The 22,583-nt window shown below is 34.2% G+C and overlaps 2 protein-coding genes and 1 pseudogene across 3 annotated transcripts; 2 read left to right on the top strand and 1 right to left on the bottom strand.

Annotated features, from left to right (window-relative positions):
• Positions 1–692: 692 nt before the first annotated feature.
• On the bottom strand, positions 693–4,972 carry LOC18436267 (tropinone reductase homolog At5g06060-like). 2 transcript variants are annotated; one of them, XM_011625840.2, is made up of 5 exons: positions 4,803–4,972; positions 2,679–2,886; positions 1,623–1,839; positions 1,357–1,463; positions 693–1,263 (listed from the first exon to the last, which is right to left on the bottom strand). In XM_011625840.2, exons 1-5 carry the CDS (start codon positions 4,961–4,963, stop codon positions 1,084–1,086), a joined length of 873 nt encoding a protein of 290 aa, XP_011624142.2. In that variant the 5' UTR covers positions 4,964–4,972; the 3' UTR covers positions 693–1,083. The 2 variants fall into 2 exon arrangements, with proteins under 2 accessions (XP_011624142.2, XP_088729616.1); XM_088873490.1 differs by lacking the exon at positions 1,357–1,463 and having other exon boundaries at positions 1,066–1,263; positions 4,803–4,965.
• A 10,566-nt stretch (positions 4,973–15,538) lies between these two features.
• LOC105420780 (tropinone reductase homolog At5g06060-like) lies at positions 15,539–19,981 on the top strand. Its single transcript, XM_088873489.1, has 5 exons — positions 15,539–15,627; positions 16,516–16,723; positions 18,892–19,108; positions 19,377–19,483; positions 19,603–19,981. Exons 1-5 carry the CDS (start codon positions 15,539–15,541, stop codon positions 19,642–19,644), a joined length of 663 nt encoding a protein of 220 aa, XP_088729615.1. The 3' UTR covers positions 19,645–19,981.
• On the top strand, positions 19,651–19,981 carry LOC148780730 (tropinone reductase homolog At1g07440 pseudogene; annotated as a pseudogene).
• Positions 19,982–22,583: the final 2,602 nt, after the last annotated feature.

Genomic DNA, 22,583 nt, shown 5'->3' with positions numbered 1-22,583 from the left:
TAGTTTTAAATTTTCCAAAAAAATATTTTAACATCTATTTATTTTTATTTTTTTGGATTACTACAAACAAAAAAAGTTTCAAGAGTGAAAATTAAAATAAAAATAAAAATGGGCTTCTACATGGGCCGGGCTTATTGGTCCGGGGCAAATAGTTTCAATCTTACCGGGCCAGCCCATCCTGCATGGCAATTTTTATGTGCTATTCTGGGCCGGCCCGACAAAAGCCCAAATCGAAGCCCCAAGATAGGCCCAATAGCAGCCTAGAAACCGTCCTGGAAGCCCAAGACCCGCCCTAAACTATTGGCAGCACTAGTTCTGGGTGACAACTAGAGCCCCATAATTATTCTTCTAATGCTGATGCATGAGATTGGCATTTGTCATATTTAGATTTGACTTTGGTGCAAACCCAATTTTCAAGTTCCTATAGGGGCAGAAATTTAATTCTTCATGACACAATCTTTTGTATATTTTTTTCTATGGCACATGTTGCTAACAAAAACTATTCCACAAGCATCCTTTAACTGTTTGTTGTTGACAACTGAGAGTTTGATGAACCATTTCTTGGCTTTGATGAAAGAATGATACATCTCAGTGCATGCAGCATGTATTAGAACAAATTTTTCTTCATTTTTTGACTATTTGAATATTAAGGGTATGGGGTTATGTAATTATGAGGCAAAGTACATCTAATCTTTCTATATTAATCTGGTTTCATATTTATTATAATCAAGAAATTCCTCTTCAAAGTGAAATAAGAAAAATCTTCAAACTTAGTTCACTTCATAGAGGAAAACCCATAGGCATACATAATTGGAACAATACAAATGACCCTGTTTTGATGGATCACTAAATCAAAAGCAAAACTACTTTCACCGCCGTCTATTACTAAATAGTTTTAGGAAATGTTTGTTCCACTCGAGCTACTCACTAGAGAGGTCCGTTCTGGTCCCTCAGTCATTCACTTGTTTGGGAACCGATATAAATGCCCTCAACCTCACTACATAAACAAAATCATTTCCAGTTATCCCTTGGAACCTAAATCATTTGAGAGAAAGAGAGAGTACTAGTAAAAGTACTCGAATATCATGGAAACCAGCCATTTACAGTGAATGCACCATCAACACAAATGACTTGGCCTGTGATATAAGATGCAGCTGGCATGCAAAGGAATGCAACAAGAGATGCAACTTCTTCACGCTCCCCTGTCCGCCGCATAGGAGTTCGTGCAATGACTGACTCTAATATCTCCTTATTCGCGAGTAACTGTGGAAAAAAGACAATAAATGAATCACAAAGAGATGTATTTGGCCCGAATAAATTTTACTTCCATGGCTACTTCTGTTGAAAAGTGCATACATCTTCCACAAGGGGTGTTTTTATAGCCCATGGTGTCACACTGTTGGTCCGAATATTGTCCTTTGCCCACTCGCAAGCGAGGTTCTTTGTTATTTGATTTATTGCAGCTAAGAGAAAACAAATGATTATGACTGTCAAGAGGACAAATTTCATAAAGATATGACTGCTGAATAAAGATTTAGACATTCTATACAGGAGAGAATATCGAAGTTTTCTCTTTTGTTGTTATTAGTAAGAGGAAGTATGAAGGCTACATTTTTAGTTACCTTTAGTTGCTGGATATATGCTACCAACATCGAGAGCAACCACTGCAGCAACAGAGGAGATGAAGACGATGCTTCCTGCTTCTGATGCTTTGAGAAGAGGATGTGAGAGTTGGCACATGTGGTAAGCAGACTCTAAGTTGGTTGACACTAAAAATGAGAAGTCCTTGGCGGTATACTCAACCGATGGTTTGCGAAAGCCTGTCCCAACATTATTCACCTAAAGCAAGCAAATCAAACCGATTAACCGACTGTTAAGAGTTAATATGGGAACAACATAAAGGCTAGCATAGCCCAAAGTATCTTAAAAAACATATTTTCTTCTGGTTATTGATTACCTACTACACCTAAGCTGAATTTAATGCCAGGGAGATGTGGTGATTAGTTTCATAAATGTAAAAAGGAAAAGGTGACCATTAATGTTATTCCTCAAAGATACTATGAGAACAAAATAACAGATTAAGAACTAGAAAAAAAAAAAAGAACAAACAAAAAAGAAAATTTGAACAATAATGTAACGAAAGGGAACTGAGCATGAAAAGAATAGATCTAATGGAGGAAAGAAAAGAGCCAAAAGCTCTTAAAATGTTAAAAAGTAAATGCGTAAGTTAGCACAAGCTAAGAGTTGCTCTGTGTTGGGGCAGAGTAATAAAATACAAAAATGATTTGACAACCCCTGCTCATTTGTGGAACCTTCGTTCTACCGTGATCACTCCGAAAAAGACTTGGGAGGTGAAAGAGAAATAGTTATATTTATTTCAAGGATGAGAGAGAGGTTACATTTGGAGCATTTATTGTTCAGATTCTCTGAATTTCTTGTGAGAGATATCACGAGAAGAGGAACTAAATAAACCAGCATTGGATATTAACAAAATATTAAACTTTCAAACAACTTTGTCTAAATGTACAATGAAATATACATCTAAAGACTAGAACACAATGCTACCACAGAATAAATTTTAGAAACAAGCCATAGTTCGTACTTACTACTTTAGGAGAAACAAACGTGGAAATCAATTGTAAAGCATGCCGCAAAGGAATAGATAGTACAGAGCTTACAAGGATATTCAGCTTCCCATTAAAATGTGCAGATACAGCTTCAATCAAATTCTCCCGATTGGCACGGGACGACAAATCACAAACTGATCCGTGAACATTGAATTCCCTCCCTTTCCACTCATCTAAGCATTTGTTAAGATCGACTTCAGTGCGAGCACATGTATATATTGATGCTCCTAGTCCAGCTAATTCTTCTACAATAGCATATCTACAGAAAGATTATAGGCATTTAAGGCAAACTCTTAAAGTAATCAAATTTCAAAATTCAAATTAAACCATAGAGTTTATTTTAGTATTAAGAAGTATTTAGTGTGTACAGAACACTATTGGATTTATACATACCACAGTCCCCAACTGTGTTACCAAACTCAAGGAAAAAAAAAAAAAACAATAGTAGAACAGAAAATTTTTTTACAAGATAATTCCCAATAATTGTGCCTAAGCATTTTCACAAGTGTTCTGTATCATTAACACATAATAGTCTTTTGCGGTGGTTATTCACCCTCCAGAATAGAACCCACTCATCCCAACTAGATCTCAAATCATGAACTTGTTGAATTCCATGAATTCTACCGAAGGAGATGTTTAACCATGTCAAACCCTCTGTTTCCTTGAAGTGTCAATAAACAAAAGGGCCTCCTCAATACAAGAGCTACTTTCTCAATCGCTTCCATACATTTCTTCTTGCATAATGAAGACAAAGATCTTGTAAGAAAAGAAGTAATCAAAACTAGATCTATACCAAAAAAAAGTAATGAAGACTAGATCTATATCCTGTGTTTATCCCCAGTACATGAATAATTTTGGTTTTAATCATCCCATTAAGAAAAAAAGGTAAATTAAAGGAAACGAAAATGTAGATAAAACCAACCGTAATGGGGTGAAAAACGCAAAAGTAACACAATCAGAGAGAAAGATTGAGATGCTACCTGAAAACATAAAGGTTTCTTTTTATCTTTTCTTTATTATTCTAATGAAAATCATAAAAAAAAAAATTTCAAACATATTTTTTTTTTGTACAGTTAACATAGGCCGTCCATTTTGATGAGACGCTTAATTGATTTTAAATTCATAAAGGCCTCGATATTGAAGTTCACTAATTAGACAATTTATATTTATTGGGGCTCATTTTTACCATATAGGGTGCAAATTAAAATTGATCTTTTTTAAGATTTACTATTGAGATGAAGAGAGCGTGTATACAAAATTTCAGATCACTCAAATACCACAAATATAGTTTTCTAGAAGTTTGGTATCGTTATATTATAATGACATTATCTATATATATATATATATATATATATATATATATGTGGAAAAATCTTCCCAACTCCTATAGGCGAGTGATTTCGTCTACCCTGATCACTATCCAAACTTCATCGCATGGTTACAGTTGTCCGGTAGTATTTCAATTTTTATTTTTTTTCTATAAATATAAATTATTTGAAATTTAGAGCGTGTGTATATCTTAGTGAGGCTCACTTAATAAAAATATGAAAAAAATAATTCGTAAAATATAAATTGATCTCAATTTATATTTTGTGAATTATTTTTTTCATATTTTTATTAGGTGCACCTCACTAAGATGTACACAAGTTCCAAATTTCAGATAATTCTGATAAGTTAAAAAAAAATGAAAATTAAAACACTACTGGATAACTGTGACCATACGATGAAGTTTGGATGATGATGAAGGTAGGCAAAATCATTTTTTACTTTCGCCTATAGGCGTTTTATATTGTCTTCCTATATATATATATATATATATATATATATATATATATATATATATATATATATATATATATATATATATATATATATATATATATATATATATATATATGTGTGTGTGGGGGGAACCTACTACACAACCAGCGAAAATAAATAGTATTTTTGCCCATAGGCTTGGCGCCATCCAATTTTAAAAAAACGTGTGGATAAATCGACCGCAGTGCAATAGACATAACATGCCTGGTGTAGTCGATTTTTAGCGTGATTTTTCAGGCAAAAATGGGGCCAAACACTAATATTTACGCCATATGGCATTTTTAAGACTTATGGAGTAAGCATAAATGAAATTAACAAACTGGAGCTTGAAAATTTGGGGGGAGAGACAGAGACCCAATTCCCTTGGTGCCTCCAGTGACCAGAGCAGACATCCCATGAAGGGACCATCTCTCTCTTCTTCTGTTCTCTGCTTCACCCATTTTCCCTTCCTGTGGATTGCTTTGATCACTTTCTTTCACTTCCACCATGGCTACCATGGCTATATATATACACATATCAATAAATAAATAAAAAGCTCAATGTACCCAACATTTTAAGCTCAAAGGAGATCAAAAGTGATTAGGTTCTGTGTATTAGATAAAGACTTGTAGCTCAAGGGAGAAGAAACTCTGCGTCATGAGTGACATGCGCAGATCGCTCCGAGTTGAGTCAAAAGCAGTGTATATGATATTATTTTTAGAATATATGCGTATCAGCTTATTTTATAGTTTTATATTATTTTTATTTTTTAAGATCTTGAGCTTGACCACCAAACTCAATATACCCTGGCAAGCCCGAGTGACTCAAGCGATCTGGGTTGGCTCACCCGAGTGGTCGAACACAGCTTATGATAGAAACAAAATATTAATAGACTCTAAACTTTGTAAGGAAAAACTATGCAGTCACTTACAATGAAAATGAACTCTCGACCACGCGGTGATTGCGACCTAGTTGAACCAAAAGGAATAGTCTCATTGCGTATTGGATTGCATGAAACTTTATGTTTGGTACAAGAAGGTCACAGCATAGAGTCAAATGTGAGATCCAATTGTCTAGGGGAGTGTTACGGAGCTTTTAGCCCAATCAAAGTCACACCCTAGTCAATCAGTTTTAATTTAATAACTAAAAGTGGTTGTGGCCTCGTATTAAAGGAAAATGTTTCTACATTTCCCCTACAGCACAGAAGATCTATGCTTCCCTTACAATCCGGCCGTCCAATTTTGATCAAGAGAGTCACTGACCGTTTGATTATAGATCCGGCGTCTCAAAGTATTTTATTTTTAGTTTTTTAGACAAATTTTATGAATAATAAATTTGGTACGTACCATCTTCTCATTGGGGCACACCTATGAAAAATATTAAAAACAATTTTTTAATAAAATATAATGATCAAAATACCCCAAAAAATTTTCAAAGGTATTTTGATCATTTTAATTTATTGAAAATATTGATTTTATATTTTTCACTTGGACGGGTTTAATAGAGGATTAGACGTACAAAATTTGGTGTCAAAATAGTTTATATAAAATAAATTTAAAATAAAATAGTGTAGAGACATGACATTGTGATTAGGGCAATCTTAACCCTCCATTCAGAATGCATGGTTGGATAAGGGGAAGTATATAAGTTTTACGTTGTAGAGGAAACATAAAAAGCTTACCCATACTAAATGTAAAGTATGTTTTGTCATTTTTTAAATCAATTAAAATATTAAATTTCGTACACGATCATTTCATTTCTTTCGTTCATTGAATTTGTGTGTCCTAGGCTTATAACATGTATCGGTTCACTAGATTAATCAAGACACTTACCATTGTTGTAACTCCAATAATGTATATCATTTAAAATATCTCCAAGCCATCTCAAAATCCCCCAAGTCTCAAAGGATAAGTCTGAGCCACCTAGGAAAACATGTGACTCAAAAAAGGCAAAAAAAGAAAAAAAAAAAAAAAAAAAAAAGACATGTTTTTGTTCATGAAACCCTAGCCCCCTATTTCCAAACTTTGTCTCCCAATTTTTTCACCAAAACTATGAAACTCATGTCAAAATTTTAGGTTTTGAGCCATCTTTTTGACGTGCGCAATCATTTTCAATCGAAAAACGAAACAGAAGAAATTAAGAGTCCAACATTTGGGAGTTTTTTTGAACTGAGACAAAAAAAATCTTTGATTTCTCCATCATTATTTCACCTAATTCTATCAAATTTGTCCCAAATTGTACCTCTTGTATTATCTAAAATAGTTCAAACAATTTTTTTTTGAATCAAAACAAAAAATCTCTATTCTTGATTTGGGAATTTCTCCCCTTTTTTTAGCATTTTCTTCTATTCCCGTCTTGTTCTTCTTTTTATTTATTTATTTATAAGTATAAACAAGGTATTCCGTGATATCATTTGATTTCAAACAATTTGCTATTACCTCATCAAATGTCAATAAGAGATGGTTGGTTTCAAACAATTTGCTATTCCAAATTATTCAAGACATAGGAATGGAGTGAAGGCTATGTGGTCAAAGTGAACTGTCGGGTTCAAGTGAACTGTTAACGAAATTTAGCCAATGAACATTGTCAGAGAAGAGTTTCGATCAAGAGAGGCAAATAATTTTGGGAACCATTAGATTTCAATTTGAAGTCAAGGTTATTGATGCAGTTATCTCATACATGCCGTAAAGTCATTGTTGCACTCTCCATCGTTGCTTTAAATTTTGAATGGAGAGCAAGAATATGTGCTGATAAAAAGCATTTTGGCCGAGACGAATTACGCCGATGCCGAGTTCTATCTCTGAGACGATTCAATCACAAAGTCCATTTTCTAACGATAGTTGAAGTCCTACTCTTTCGTCAATTTAATCATATTTTAAGAAATTATTTTAGGTAGGCATTCATTGTTGCCGTAAATGAATCATGTTTTAAGAAAGTATTTTAGCTTTGTTCCCTAGTTAAGTCTTAAATTGTGAGTGGGCTGATACGTATTAGATACCAACACCCATTTACTATGTATTTGTATAGTACAAATGTATCTAAATCCAACCTGTCAATTCTCAGAATAGACGTTGTAGATGGACCGTTCTTCCAAAATTTTTTAGAAAAAGTTCATGTCCACCATCTGCTCAATTGAGGAATCATTCATCTTTACTTATCGATCACTAACAATCCATATGTTCTTAAGGTTCACTAAGCAGAACTATAATACTTTGGATCATTATTGTAAGTGATAAATGGTAATGAAAGAGAGTGGAACCCACTAAAATAATACAAGCATCAATGGTTGATACTGTGAGAAACAATCTTTCTCTGCTATATGAGTGTTATATACAATTAGGCAGTGACAATGTTCTATATCCATAATTTGTACTTTACATATCTGTTGTAGTTGTCATACTTGTTCACACTCCCCCTCAAATTCGAGATGATTTGAAAGAAATCATAAAGAGTTTGGAAACAAACTGTGATAAAGTACACGGAGGATGAGACTTAGTAAAAAAGTCAGTGAGTTGAGCTGCGGTGGGCACGTATGGTAAGAAAATTGTGTGTGCTAGATATTCTTGTCAAACATAGTGGCAATCGACTTCAATATGTTTTGTGTGCTCATGAAACTCTGGATATTTAGAAATGTAGATAATACTCTTGCTGTCACAATAAAGTGGAGTAAGAGTAGAGAAAGCGACACCCATGTCTTCGAGCAGCCAACGTAGCAAAACAATCTCAGTGGTGGTTTGTGCCAGAGCCTGGTATTTAGCTTCTTGATTGAGCAATTCGTTTTTATTTCTTGCTTTTCCAAGAGATAAGAAAATCACTGAGAAAAATGCAAAATCCTGTGGTAGATTTGCGATCTCTCGGGTTTCCTGTAAAATCAGAGTCTGTATAGGCCCGGAGCTCAAGTGAGGTAGAGGAGGAGAAAAATAAAGCTTGATGACGGGTATCCCTGATATAATGAATGATGTGCAAAATAGCTGTGAGATATACATAGCGTGAAGAACTCAGAAACTGATTAATCATATGAATTACACAAGCAATATTTGGACGTGATATTGTTAGATATATCAGCTTTCCAACCAGTTTCCTATAAAAGGTTGGGTCAGGAATAACTTCTCCATCTGTAGCTCGAAATTTAGCATTGACCTCAAGAGGTGTATGAACTCTCTTTGTATCATCCTTGAGTCGAGCTTGAGAAACAATCTTTGAAACATATTTTAGCTCTGACAACAGTTAGCCATGAAGAGAATATGCAACTTCTAATCTGAGAAAATACCGCAAGATACCCAAATCTTTCATTTCAAGAATGTTGTTGAGCTTCTATTTGATTTTGTGAATTGTACTCATATCATTACCAGAGATAATCATGAACCCATGTATAGTAACAAGATAACTCGTCCTTCAGAAGTTTCAGACACAAAGAGGGTTGGGTCATGATGACTTTGTCGACGAAATTTCTTAAACCAAACATGACGTGCTTGTTTGAGTCCATACAAGGCCCATCGAAGTTTACACTCATTTTTTAGAATCCACAACGCTTGGAGATAACTTCTTTATCAAGATCACCATTGAGAAAAACATCTTTTTACATCTAATATAAAGTGGCCATTGCTGAATATAAACTACTGAAATCAATGTACGAACAATAGTCATATGGGCAACGGTAGCAAAGGTTTCTACAAAGTCGATGCCATATCGTTGATTTTAACCTTTTGCTATAAGAAAAGCTTTGTATTGTTCAAGACTGCCATCTGCGTTGATTTTAATTATATACCCATCAATAACCTACATCAATTTTTCCTTTTGGGAGAGGTATTAGGTCCCAAGCACGCATGTGCTCAAGTGCATTCAACTCATCAGTAATTGCTTGTTGCCGCTCAAGTTCACTTGCAGCTTCTTTGTAAGTCTGGGGTTCAGAATAAGAATAAACAGAAACAAGGAATGCTTGGTGCTGAGGGAAAAAGGTCAGCAAGTCGGGTAGGCAGGACAAATACCCAGGTGCTTCATTTAAGAGCAAGGAGCGGCAAATGGTCAACAGGTTTAGGGTTTTGATTAGGATTGTTAGCATGAGTTGATGGAGTTCTTTCCTGGGCTTCAGATGGAGAGAGACGAGTGGAGTGACCAGAGGAATTGGGAACAGAATCATAAAAAGGGACCAAGAAAGAAAGATAAGAAGATGCGTGATAATTTTTATTTTCAAAGAATGGAATATGTTCATAGAACACCATATGTCGGGATACCCAAAGTCTTTTGGTCACAGGGTCATAGCACCGATATCCTTTTTTATGGTCAGGGTAACAAATGAAGCAACATTTGACAGTTTTTGGAAAGAACTTATCTCTCTCAATTGGGGGCAACAATACAAAGTAAGTGCAACCAAAGACACGTAGAAGGGAATAATCGGGTGATTGTATAAATAATTTTTGGAAAGGTGTTTCACCAGATAAAATAGAGGAAGGCATGACGTCGATGAGAAAGATTGATGTACAAATAGCTTCTACCCCAAATTCTTTTAGACAGATGTAGATAAAAGAAGGGATCTTGTGATTTTCAAGATATGACAATTTTACGCTCGACAACACCATTTTGTTCTGATGTATAAGAACATGTTTTTTGGTATTGAATGTTTTTATTAGCAAAAAGCTGTTGAAGTAACCCACTAATATATTCCCCTCCAGAGTCTGAGGGTAGGACTTTGATTTTAGTGAAAAATTGAGTTTCTACATGTGAATAAACGTGAGTGAAAATTTTAAAAAATTTAGTGTGATAATTCATAAAGAAAACCCATGTAGGACTCCACACATCAGTATGAACAAGATCGAACGTAGAAGATGAAATGAAAGTACTTCGAGAAAAATATAAAGCATGAGATTTAGCGAATTACAAGATGCACAATGTTGGACATTAGTAAACATTTTATTTATAATAGTACTAAGCATATTGCGGGAAAATAAATGCTGTAAACAAGAATTAGAGATGTGACCTAGATATTGATGCCATAGAAATACATCATCAATAGTAGAAACAACACAAACAAAAGAAGTTGGCACACGTAGTACAAATTTCTTGCTTTACACCTAGTCCCAGTCAATTGCCCTGACTGCCGATCCTGTAAGTAGCAAGAAAATGGATAAAAAAACAACATTACAATTCGAAAGGTAAGTTGACCGATAAACAATACATTGATGGCAAGTGAACGAACATAGTAAACATTATAAACCCCTAATTACCAAAAGGGTCAGAGGTAAGAGATACGGAGCCCATTTTTTAAACTTTCATAGTGGCTCTATCAGCAGTATAGATAGTATCAGAAAAAGATTTACAATCAACTAGGATTGACTCATCGGAGGTCATATAATGAGAAGCTCCTGAGTCGATCAGCCAAGAGGTAGAAACATAGTTATCTGAGAAAGAGGGGGTAGGTTTAGAGGCCGATGTGATTGAGAAAGCATAGACTGCACTTGTTCATGTGTAAATATCATAGTTGGTGAAGCAGAAGTAGGATTGTGGCATCCAATTTGAGTTTGTGGGTACTTGATCAATGATCGACTTGTATCAACAACAACAACGTAGATACACTTTCTTCTTCTTTGAGCATGTGTACTTGATGTGTGCCAGTTCTTTACAATAGTTACATCGGACAGATAATAATTTCTTTGGAAGGACATAATACGAATTGCACTTAAGTTAAGAGATTTAATCTTGGTTACTTATGCAATTAGCTCAGAAAGAGCTTGATTTAGAGTGGGGAGAGAGCTTCTATGGACCATGTCATTTATGACACTTTTAAACTCCGGACGGAGTGCCATTGAAAATTCAATAACTTGAATTTCCTCTCGAGATTTCACAATTATTGATGCGCTAGGACCATCTTCAATCGCAGGTTCCATGAGTATTAGAGCATCCCAATGTGTCTTCATGGAATAGTAGACGTTCTGAACTACGCTCCTTATCAGAGAGAGCGAAGTTCCTATACCAACTGGTATTTTCGTGCCCAGTTAGTCTGATTATAAATTTCCTCAATAAATTTCCATGCTTATCGAGTAGTTTTGAAAGTGCTCAGAATGATCATTATTTTACTTTCTGATGAGTCCATCAGCTATGCTATAATTTGAGCATTGTTTATGTCCCATTCTTCTATTTTTTCTGGCTCATCAGGTTTCTTTTGCATCCCATCAATGCATCCGAGGATACCTTTTCTATGAATGACATTTCATAAATAAGGCTCAGAATGTATGGTTGGTACCATTGAGTTTAATAGGTACAAGTTGGAAAGACTCCGATTTTTTCATTGAAGGAAAAAGATGAGTCAACAAGGTAAGAGAGAGAGGGAGAGAGAGGTCAATACAAGCTTGGAAAGAGAAGACTAATGGTTCGGAAAGCAAGGTAGAGAGTGAGTGCACACCAATCGTCTATAGTACCCTCATGCTTAGAGAGAGAGAAGGGTTAAAGAGGGAAAGAGAGAAGGGAGGTGCCATTAGAGAGAGAGAGGAGAGAGAAAAGGTGAATGCAAAAGAGAAAATGGGGGAGTTGAGAGAGATCTACAAGAGAGAGAAAATATAGAGAGACAGAGGGAGAGTTGAGAGAGATAGAGAGATCAGAGAGAAATAAGAGGGAGATAAGAGAGAGAAAGAGAGAGAGAGAGAGAGAGATCTGAGAGTGGAGAGAAAATAGTGATTGAGAGAGACCTACCAGATGAAGTTATCTCGACCGAGCTTCCACTAATCAGAAGTGATAGAGAAGACCGAGCTTACGTAGATTGCAGAGAAGGCAGATATGGCCCAAATAATCACAGAGAACATAGCTTTGATACCATGTGAGAAACAATCTTTCTCTATATTCAATAGAATGAATTAGACTATAATAGATCTATACAGAGGGTATGAACAATACTTGCTAAAATTATAGGATACAATTTCTATATGCATGTTGTATATAATTAGGCACTGACAGAGTTCCATATCCATAATCTGTAGTTGCCATATCTATTCACAAGTCCTACTCTCTAACCATTGCTTGACCACGTCCATGGTAATAGTATACAAAAATTCATATTGCTACTCCATCAGCAGAAAAATGGCTGGGTTGTGGTGCTAGCACCCCCATACCCAATTATCATGGTGTGGTTTCCAATCTTGCGAACACTGCTCATTGACACCTTCAATAAAAAACTAACTTTCTAATCTATATGAAAAAATGGATAAGGGCCTATCCTCCGCACTGAATTATCAATCAAACAAAAAAAAAAACTACCCTATTAACATGAGCTTTCCTAGCCAACCTTTACATTAAGCAGGTACCCATAATTTTGTGGATCAATCTCTAAACCCCATGGTGGACAACGTGTTGTGCGCGGAAGCTCTAAACCCGATGGGTTAGATTTTTGGCTAATAAAGTACGAGAAATAAAGCAAGAAACAGAAACTACAAGAACACAAATATTTACATGGTTTACCCTAAAAGGGCTAAATCCATGGGCACAACAAATTGAAATCCACTATATCAATGAAAGTTATATCAAAGATTTAGAACAAAGAGTTACCTTTCTAAACCTCAACAAAAACCATAGTGATATATATCCAAGCGTCCTAATCTTTTTAGATTTCTATTTCCTTTAAGAAACTTATCAAATAGCAATTTCAATCCCATATAATATGGATCAATCTCAATCCCACACAATATGGGATTTTCTAATGTGGGTGATTTTGTATAACACAAAATCCAACACAATGAACCCTAGAATGTCTTAAAAAATGGGCATTTTACTAGTTCATCTTGAGCTGGCAGAGGCACAACCAATTGAAGATCCGGTCGAGGTCACAGATATGGGTGACTCACTCACATGACTTGATGAGGTCATGGTGTAGGATGTCTTAAAAAATAGTGGTCATGGATTGGTGCCCACATTTTTGGTTTGAACATCATCACCTTATAACAATAGACCCTTTTAGGAGTCGAGAAGACCAACGCTTCTTTGTCATCAGAGGCCGCCTTTAATTGTTCCCTAAATAGCCATCCATGAAAAAATGGTGGGAATCCCTGCGAATTTCATGTTGCGAGCAAAACCCCAAAAAAGCAAGTTACGACCGTGCGAAGAAAAGGTTGAGGCTAAGGGCCCGTCATACCACTTATACACCTCAAAAAAAAAAAAAAAAAAAAAAAAGAAAAAAAAAGAAAAAAGAGAAAGATATACAGGTAATCAATATGTTGATGCATCCGTGTTATGATTTCCTACATCTTTGATCTTCTCATTCCTTCCTCTAACTTATGATCTTCTCATTTCTTCGTCGAACTTATGTTCTTCATCTAGCATACAAATTATGTTGGCACTTCCACATTGATCATTTTATTAGAGTGTGATATATGTGAGAGAAATACTCCAATGAAATACGGCATAAATTTCATGTGTCCCACTTGCCATCATCATCACCTGGTTCATCATTGTGGGAAGGTCACGAGATGTTACAAGGATCAAACCAATCTCTAAATCGATGAGGGGTCGATCAGTTGTAGTACCAGTTTGTCTGGATTTTAAAAATATTAATAACATTAAATTTTTTTTTAAAAATATTTTTAAAAGTAGATCCCATATTTAGCATACATAAAATACTATTAATATACATTTTTCTTGATGGATCAAGTGTACAATATGTTCTTATAGGTGCACTTTATACAATATACTTTCACATCTTCCACCTTCACGTGTAGAGAAAGTGGTGTACAACAATAAATCAATTGCAAAAGTTAATTTTCATTATTTTAAAATAATTAATAGCTTTATTGTAAAAGACATTACTCTCCTTATCTTTAATAATATACAAGTATATAATATTTTCTTTAATTTAGCATTCTATTGTTACTATCAAATTGATTCATTATTAATTTTTAGAGAATAATTAAAATCATGAATATAATATGCAATTACAAAGTTTTTGCAATAAAATTAAGACACGTCGTGATATTTATTATATTATTGAAATTCAAAACTTTACTTAACAACCAAAATATATTAGAATTTATAATTTGATATTAAAAGTTATACTCTCACTTTGATAAAATATTTCACAAGTTACAAATGAAACAACACATTTAATTTTAAAAAATTATGCACTCATATTATAAATTTTACGTTCATGTTGTTTCCCACTATATGATTTGAAAGCTATAAATTTTATTTAGAAAGTTAATATTTATTTATTTTTGTGTTGTTTTTAAAAATTTTATGTTAAAAACTATAAATTTATTATAAAAATCATGTCAAAAAATCAAATTATTAAAATCATTTAATAAATGAGTTTAAAATTATCACTATAAATTAAAACATATCATTATAAATATATACTAAAATTTAAAATTATAAACATAAAATAAAATTTATTATCTGATAGTTTTATTTACTTACTGAAACACTTTGGTGATAAAATTGTTAGGTAACTTTTTTAATCTTAATAACCTATTAATGACTTTATAAGTATAATATCAAGATTTAACATAAAAAAGGAAGGAAGAAAAAAAAAAACGTTTTTAGCAACTATCTTTTTTTTGGTGTGGTTTCTATAAGGTGGCAACCTTAAACAATCCAATTATGGCTCACCTCCAAATTTGATCATAATATGTAATGTTGAAGTTAAAAAGTATTAGGATTATCTTAAAATCTATTTTTATATCTAATTATAAAATTTTAAACTCCAAAAATGATTAAAATCAAGTAGATCTATAAACATATGAAAATCTTGAATAAGGACTGTCTAGATAATGTGTAGCAAGATGCACTATTTTTGGGACTCAAAATCTTTTTTCATATTTTTCATATCCATATATATCAATGTCGCGATGATCAATTAGAGGGTTTTTCAATATTAAAACAACAATTTCTGATAGATTTTTTAGGCGCATATATAATTCTACATTTAAGGTTGCAACCTTTTATGAACTTTGTTTTTTTTTTTTTTAGCTTAAGGCTAGGAGCTATCTGCCGACCATTTTGTTTTTTTCGCTAGGCACGTTGTAGAGCAGAAGTCAGATTTCTGCCGGCCCACGAAACTATGTATAAGAGATGAGATGAGGTACCCCAAAGAAATGAAAAGAGGTACAAAGAGAAAGAGAAACTCAATAGAAATGGAGGGAGCAGAGAAGATGAAGAGAGGACAGAGATGGTCTCTGCGTCACATGATTGCTTTGGTTACTGGGGGGACTAAAGGAATTGGGTCCCTCTCTCTCTCTGTCTCTCATTTTCATTCAGTGCTGTATGCATATTGTAGCTTGTTTCTTCTTAGATATTCTTGCCCTTCATTTCATCTGGATGTGTTTCTTTTTATGCACTCACATTGTCGTATTCCTCTCATATGCTTTATTTCCTCTTATTTCACCAGAGAAGGAGAATGTGTTCCTTTCCATCAGTGTGTGCCTACTTGGTCCGAGTCCCGAGTATTCGAGGATATTGACAAAATTCTAAAAAATAAGAAATTTATTTATGATATATATATTTTCTAACATTGTCTATCATTTTGCCGAATTTTGGAAAGTTTTTTGCAATGAATACTTCTTTTTACATTTTCCCTATCTTTTTGAATTATTTTGAAAATCCCCGAGTCTCAAGTTGATTATTTAATTTCTTTTTTTACCACTTTTTTAACCTTATTTTGATGTATTTTTCTTAATTTTACTTTGAACATGCATCCTTATTTTTTTGGATTTTATAATATTTTTATTTCTTATAATTTTTTTTATCTTTATCTTTTAATCCTTATTCTTGTTGTTGTCACCATCTGGTCTCTCCTTGAGGAAATTTAGATGCTTCGGGTGTCGAGCTTACATGTTTACTATAGTGCTAGTATTTATGGCGTAAATTTTATAATAAGACATGTTGGACCTCCTTGAGAACATTCCTACTGCACTTTCCTCAAATTTAATTTGCTTTTTCTATATTCAAATTAAATCCACTCCTTCATATCATTTTCTCAATCTTTAGTCAACTAAGTCTAACTCCCAAATCGCTGGCATGGTATAAATATTTTAATGATACTTATTGATTTCAATGGGAATTTAGCTCCAAAGAAAGTTTTAACTTTTGATCACTTCTAATCTTTTCATAGGCGTGCTATAGTAGAAGAATTAGCAGGACTTGGAGCATCAGTCTATACCTGCACTCTCGATGAAGGCGAGCTTAACCAATGCTTGCATGAGTGCAAGGCAATGGGATTAGATATTCATGGTTTAGTTTGTGATTTATCATTGCGTCCCAATCGGAAGAAATTGATTGAAACTGTTTCTGCACATTTTAAGTTGAAGCTCAATATCCTTGTAAGTATCATACATTCTTCTCTTTGTTGGACTTCTAAAACAGAGCTGCATATATTTCTCTTTTTTAATTTTAAGCTCTGGAATCAAGAACCCTTTAGCTTACAGAATTAAGAATCCCAAACACCAGATCCCACCCAAGATCGTGTATATGATTGACTAAATGCGAAGTAGATGAATACAACTATAAATCGAGTGCAAGAAATAAAACAAACATAAAAAGCACACCACAACATCAGACTATTTATGTAGTTCACCCTGTAGGACTACATCCACGGCCTCGGCAACTAGAAAGCCACGATGTACGTAGTTCACCTTGTAGGGCTACATGCACGGCCTCAGCAACTAGAAATCCACTATCACAATGAAGATTACAGTTTATGGTACCTATCTCTAAACATCAGTAAAATACCATCATCGATCTTCCCTTCTAAACCCGCTCTCCTGACCGACAACATCTTCGATCAACATCCTCTTTTCCATCGCAATACTGCTACTGGATCTGTAAGGCTACATCCACGGCCTCAGCAACTAGAAATCCACGATTTACGTGGTTCACCCTGTAGGGCTACATGCACGGCCTCGGCAACAAGAAATCCACTATCACAATGAAGATTACAATTTTGGATTACAAGAGATAGTACCTATTTGGTAAAAGACCAGAACCGATCTTCCCTTCTAAACCCGCTTTCCCGACCGAGCAACACCGTCGATCAACATCCTCTTTTTCACTGCAATATCGCTACTGGAAAGATAACCTCGATAGCAACATAGATATTCATTCAACCCAAAACTCATGGGAATACTGCCCCTCTCTCAGAGCTTATGTCTCTCTCTTGGAGACCCATCTTCATATTGGAGATTCATTCTCATAACCCTAAAAGAGTGACCCTCAAAGGATGGGTATTATGTCATCATTCATTCTCTTCTAAAGATATCACTTTCTTGCTTCCCAAGAAACTCAATTTTCTATTTTCCATAATAGCCTAATCTTTAGAAAAAAATATGGATCTGGTGATTTAGCTATGATCAAACCCAACAGGATATATACAATGTAATCACCTCGCAGGCATGCATAAGCCTGAAAATGATTGCAGCAATAATTTGAAATTGGATGGAGATCATAGTATGCAAATGTGACGGATGTTGTAGCCAGAGGATCATGCCCCTTTTGGACAATATAAAAATTCTACATAAGAAGGTTCTTTATAAATGGAGAAAAACAAGTATTCCATTTTGCGGGGTCAAGAACGTTTTTGGAGTTGTTCTGTCAATGAGCAAGACCACATAAGGGAGATGCCCATGAATAATAACCCAATTAGGCCACTTTTTTGCTCTTACATTACGAGAGAAAACATTCTCTTGTTCTCATTTTTCTTCTTTTTTTGGGTAGTTCGATAGGATTGGGTACCCTACCCGTGATAAGAATAGAACTCAAAACATCCTGTTGTGCAGATCTACCACCTTGACCATCTAGCATTGAGTCTATTGCAAAATTTTGGTTGTCCAAATCGATTCTTAGGCATGTTCACTAATCATTAAACAATTTAGTAGTGATTTACATGACAACATCCATAGCCAATGTTAACAAAAGTCTGCATTTGTGCATCATCCATCATCTATCTCTCCTTTTGCCAATGGTGCCTCTCCGTCTCCAAGATTTCCTTAAGAAAGAATTAGAGGACTAATGGTATAAAATTTTTTAACATGCTTTCCACATCTACAGTACTTGCCAGTCACACAACCCAAAAAAAGGAAAAAACAAATCTCATTTAGGAATGGAAAAAAGAAGCTAAATTTTCCTAAAATTACCAGAACACATCATATTTCTTTGACAACGATTTGCAGGGGATTTGGTTCTTGATGAGTACATGTAACAGATTATTACTTTTCCTTGGCATCACAATCATAATAGTTTCTTACTTTAGTAGATGGAACTTCACAAACAAAGTAGACTTTGGAGAGGGTAAATTTGCAGGTAACCTTCCATATTTTCTCATGGGTTACATGTAGAACATTTTTACAGCTGAATTTTTATATAAATGGGCAGACAATGCTTTAAAATAGATAAAACATTTACGAAATACTTTTGGCATTTTGGGTATAATCAATTATGTCTTTTACATTCTAATGTGAACAACTGATGTGTTTGTTGGGCTTCCTGGTTCCAGGTGAACAATGTTGGGACAAACATATCAAAACCCACTGTCGAGTATACAGCTGAGGATCTCTCCTTTGTAATGGAAACCAACTTTGGATCTGCTTACCATATGTGTCAACTCTCGCATCCTCTTCTAGAAGCATCAGGAGTAGGAAGCATTGTTTTCATATCCTCTGTTTGTGGGGTGGTTGGTGTAGATGTGGGTACTCCATATGCAGCAAGTAAAGGTAACTTAAAGCTTCAATTCTTTTGAAATCTAGCTTTTGTTTTTAATTGCTCTCTCTCTTATTCTTATGGGCAATCTTGAAACATTGTACTCTTAAGCAACTATAGTCATATCAAATAGGTCCCTTTGGAAATAGAAGAACATGTTCTTTCTCTGGTCTTCTGGGAATTTTTTTGGGACCAAGTGGGATTACAAAACTATGTTCACCTTAATAGGCTTTCAGTAAGCATGCATATGGATTTTTTTTGTTTATTTACACGTTTCTGCAGGTGCATTGAATCAAATTACTAAAAACCTAGCTTGTGATTGGGCAAAGGACAACATCTGTACCAACAGTGTATCGCCTTGGTTTGTGAGGACACAACTTGTAAAAAAAGTATGCACTTTTGAACTTTCAAGTAGCCATAATTATCATGGGCGAATAAATCAGTTATGAATCATTCATCTTCTTTCTTCACAGTTAGTTTATGAATCATTCATCTTCTTTCTTCACAGTTACTCACAAACAGGGAGAAATTAGAGTCGGTCGTTGCATGAACCCTGATGCGGCGGATAGGGGAGCCTGAAGAAGTTGCAGGTCTAGTTGCATTCCTTTGCATGCCAGCTGCATCATATATTACTGGCCAAGTCATTTGTGTTGATGGAGGAGTGACTGTAAATGGTTGGTATCCGTGAGATGTGGAGCTTGATCTACTACTTTTATTCTCTCTCTCTCAAATGATTTAGGTGTCAAGGGACAATTGTAATTAGATATTGCAGCCATAGTGGTATCTTTACATTTTTTTTTTGCCTTTTTCTTGATTTTGCTTGTGCTTTATACAATTATCTATGTAGTCTCGCCCATATCATAATGATAACAGATGATCCTTTCTTTGACTTGAATCTGCCTCTTGAGTTATGATGAATCTGTTGATCGTTATTTTACTTCTCCCACTGCTCGTTGCAACTAAAGATTATCGTCCAGAGGAACACAATGACATTTACCTCATTTGTTTACTTAATTCTTGGTCTCTTTTACTTCGGATGCTGAATTGCTCAGGGAGTAAATCCGTTATTTTCCAAATGTTTGGCAACAATCTAAGAAACAACGAGGCTTCTTGTTCATCTGTTCATCATCTACAAGCATCTTTATAAATGGTAACTGATTAATTGTACTCTATATATCATTTCAATATTCATCATAGAGTTCCCCAATTTAAACCTCAAATTGACCGATCACCTAATTTTGAAGGCTTCATTACAAATTGTCTGACTCTCATACAATTCTTTTAATTCTCTTGTCCTCTCATCCATCTCACAGTGGAATATTTTATCATCCAGCCATTGTTAAATATTTGCAATTGTTTTTTCCTCTCTAATTTGTGCAGGCAGCTATGGTAGGGCATGCCAAATATTGATATTCAACAGTTTTCAATACTTGTATTGCTCATATTGACAGTCCCACCTTAGAGATGCTGCTATGTATGATTTACATGGGAATATGCTAAACTTTAGGGCGCCCATACATCTACTGACATAGCTTAAAAAATGTAAAATGAACTTTTCAAAAAGACCTCCAAAACTTTGAGGGTTGTTTTTTTATCATACATATTCATCAATTTTTTTACATATAGTTTCACATATGCACTGCAGTGAGACTCACAAATCTTCAAATTTCAGTTCAAACTTATTTAAAAATTTTAAATGAAAAAGCACCAATAAGTGCAAAATGACACCATAGTCCAACAAATGGAATTGACTTCCAAATTTGCCTCTTCAACGGGGGCCTCCTTTTTCCTCGAAATGGGAAGTTTCAGCCCGGCACTTCCTTTTCTCTCCTTCTAAATGCTATCAAATGTGGAAGTGCTACAGTGTTAATTGAATTTTGGCTTTCATAGTCCAAATTCTGCATTATCATACACACCCTTAAAGTTAAATATGGAAAAGAAAATAGACCTTAAATTTTCCAGGGAATAGGAGGTGCCTTGGCTTGACTCACCACAATTCAAAAGTACCTTTTCATGATTCAAACTCTTCTTGAAGGGCCAAAAATAAATTTATTTTTTTTATTTTTTATGTTTTATTTAAAAATGATTGTAATATGAAATTTTGGCCTTAGGTTCATTTTTATAAGCAAGATTGAATAAAATTAATAAAAAATATTTTAAATAAATAGTAGGGAAAATTACGTATATATCCGTTGTAGTTTGTGTTATTACGAAACTACTAGATAGTTTCCGTTATTACCTATCTATCCATTTTTTCATGTCATGAAATTTTGCTAAAAAAGACAATTTTACCTTTTTCTGTTTGTTGAACAATGAATTTAATGGATTTTCGGTTGTTCAACAATAGAAGTCGGGCCAATTTCGGTTTCTGGAAAACTGAAATTTCAAAATTTCTTGTTGTTGAAGAACCGAAAATTTTAAATTTTTGGATCTTCAACAACCAAATTTTTTTCTCTGTCATAGGTCCTTTGCGTATTCTCTCTCTATGGATTTTGGGTTGTTCAACCACCGAAATCGGACCAATTTTTGTTTTGAAAAACGGAAAATTGAATGGATAAATCGAATTCAAACCAATTTTAGTTTTTTAAAAATCGAAAATTGAATGGATAAACCGAATTCAGACCAATTTCAATTTTTGAAAAACCGAAATTGAATGGATAAATATAAAGAAGAGTTTAATCCCATCCAATGTAATAGATAAACATAGGGGGAGAGAATGGATAAACATAGGAGAAAAAATGGATAAACACAAAGAAGAGTTTAAAGGAAAAAGATGGGTAAATGAATAAACATAGGGGGAGAGAATATGAGAGAGAATGGATAAAGATAGAGAAGAATTTAAAGGGAAAAGACGGGTAAAAAACATAGAGAGAGAATTTGGTTGTTCAAAATTTGAATTTAAAACAACTTAGATTAGTGGATAGAGAGAGAATATGAGGAAAAAAATATCCAATCAATAGAAATTTTAAAATTTTTGGTTCTTCAACCACCATGGCCTGATTTCAGTTGTTGAATAACCGAAAATCCATTCAATTTAATTGTTCAACAACCAAAAAAGGGTACAATTTTTTTATTTTTTTTTGAATTTTCGTTATGCCATGAAAAAACAGACATATTTAGGTAATACCATAAACTATGGATAGTTTTGTAATAATGCAAACTATAATGGATACATACGTAATTTTTTCTAAATAATATTGACCAAAATAAATTTAAAAATATTTTGGCCTTTTATTATTTGAAATATTTTTTTAATAATTTTTATTTAGCTATATTTATAGAAATACACCAACACCACAAAATTCAGATACACATTATATTTTTTAAAAAATACGAGGCTAATTTTTGGCCGTTAGATATAGTCCTATAAGATCTAAACTATTGGAAGGGTGTGAGCAAGATACTTTTGCATTAACAAAGTACAAGGATGATGTCAGAGACTATATAGGATGATGTGACCTATTCTCACACATACATTTAATAGCATGT

This window comes from Amborella trichopoda, chromosome 8 (genome assembly GCF_054954075.1).
Source record: "Amborella trichopoda isolate Santa Cruz 75 chromosome 8, AtrichopodaSantaCruz75HAP2 v2.0, whole genome shotgun sequence".
NCBI classification, from domain to species: domain Eukaryota; kingdom Viridiplantae; phylum Streptophyta; class Magnoliopsida; order Amborellales; family Amborellaceae; genus Amborella; species Amborella trichopoda.
Note: the sequence above shows the minus strand (reverse complement) of the source record. Positions and strands in the feature narration are given on the sequence as shown.

Excerpts from the sequence above, each read along its gene's own strand:
- LOC18436267 (XM_011625840.2), bottom strand. The coding sequence starts at position 4,963 with ATGTGTATATATATAGCCATGGTAGCCATGGTGGAAGTGAAAGAAAGT. Across the intron at positions 1,464-1,622 it reads CATATATCCAGCAACTAAAG|CTGCAATAAATCAAATAACA; the intron begins GTAACTAAAAAT and ends GTTTTCTCTTAG. Across the intron at positions 1,264-1,356 it reads AAACACCCCTTGTGGAAGAT|TTACTCGCGAATAAGGAGAT; the intron begins GTATGCACTTTT and ends TTTTTTCCACAG.
- LOC105420780 (XM_088873489.1), top strand. The coding sequence starts at position 15,539 with ATGGAGGGAGCAGAGAAGATGAAGAGAGGACAGAGATGGTCTCTGCGT. Across the intron at positions 16,724-18,891 it reads AGTTGAAGCTCAATATCCTT|GTGAACAATGTTGGGACAAA; the intron begins GTAAGTATCATA and ends TCCTGGTTCCAG. Across the intron at positions 19,484-19,602 it reads GGACACAACTTGTAAAAAAA|TTACTCACAAACAGGGAGAA; the intron begins GTATGCACTTTT and ends CTTTCTTCACAG.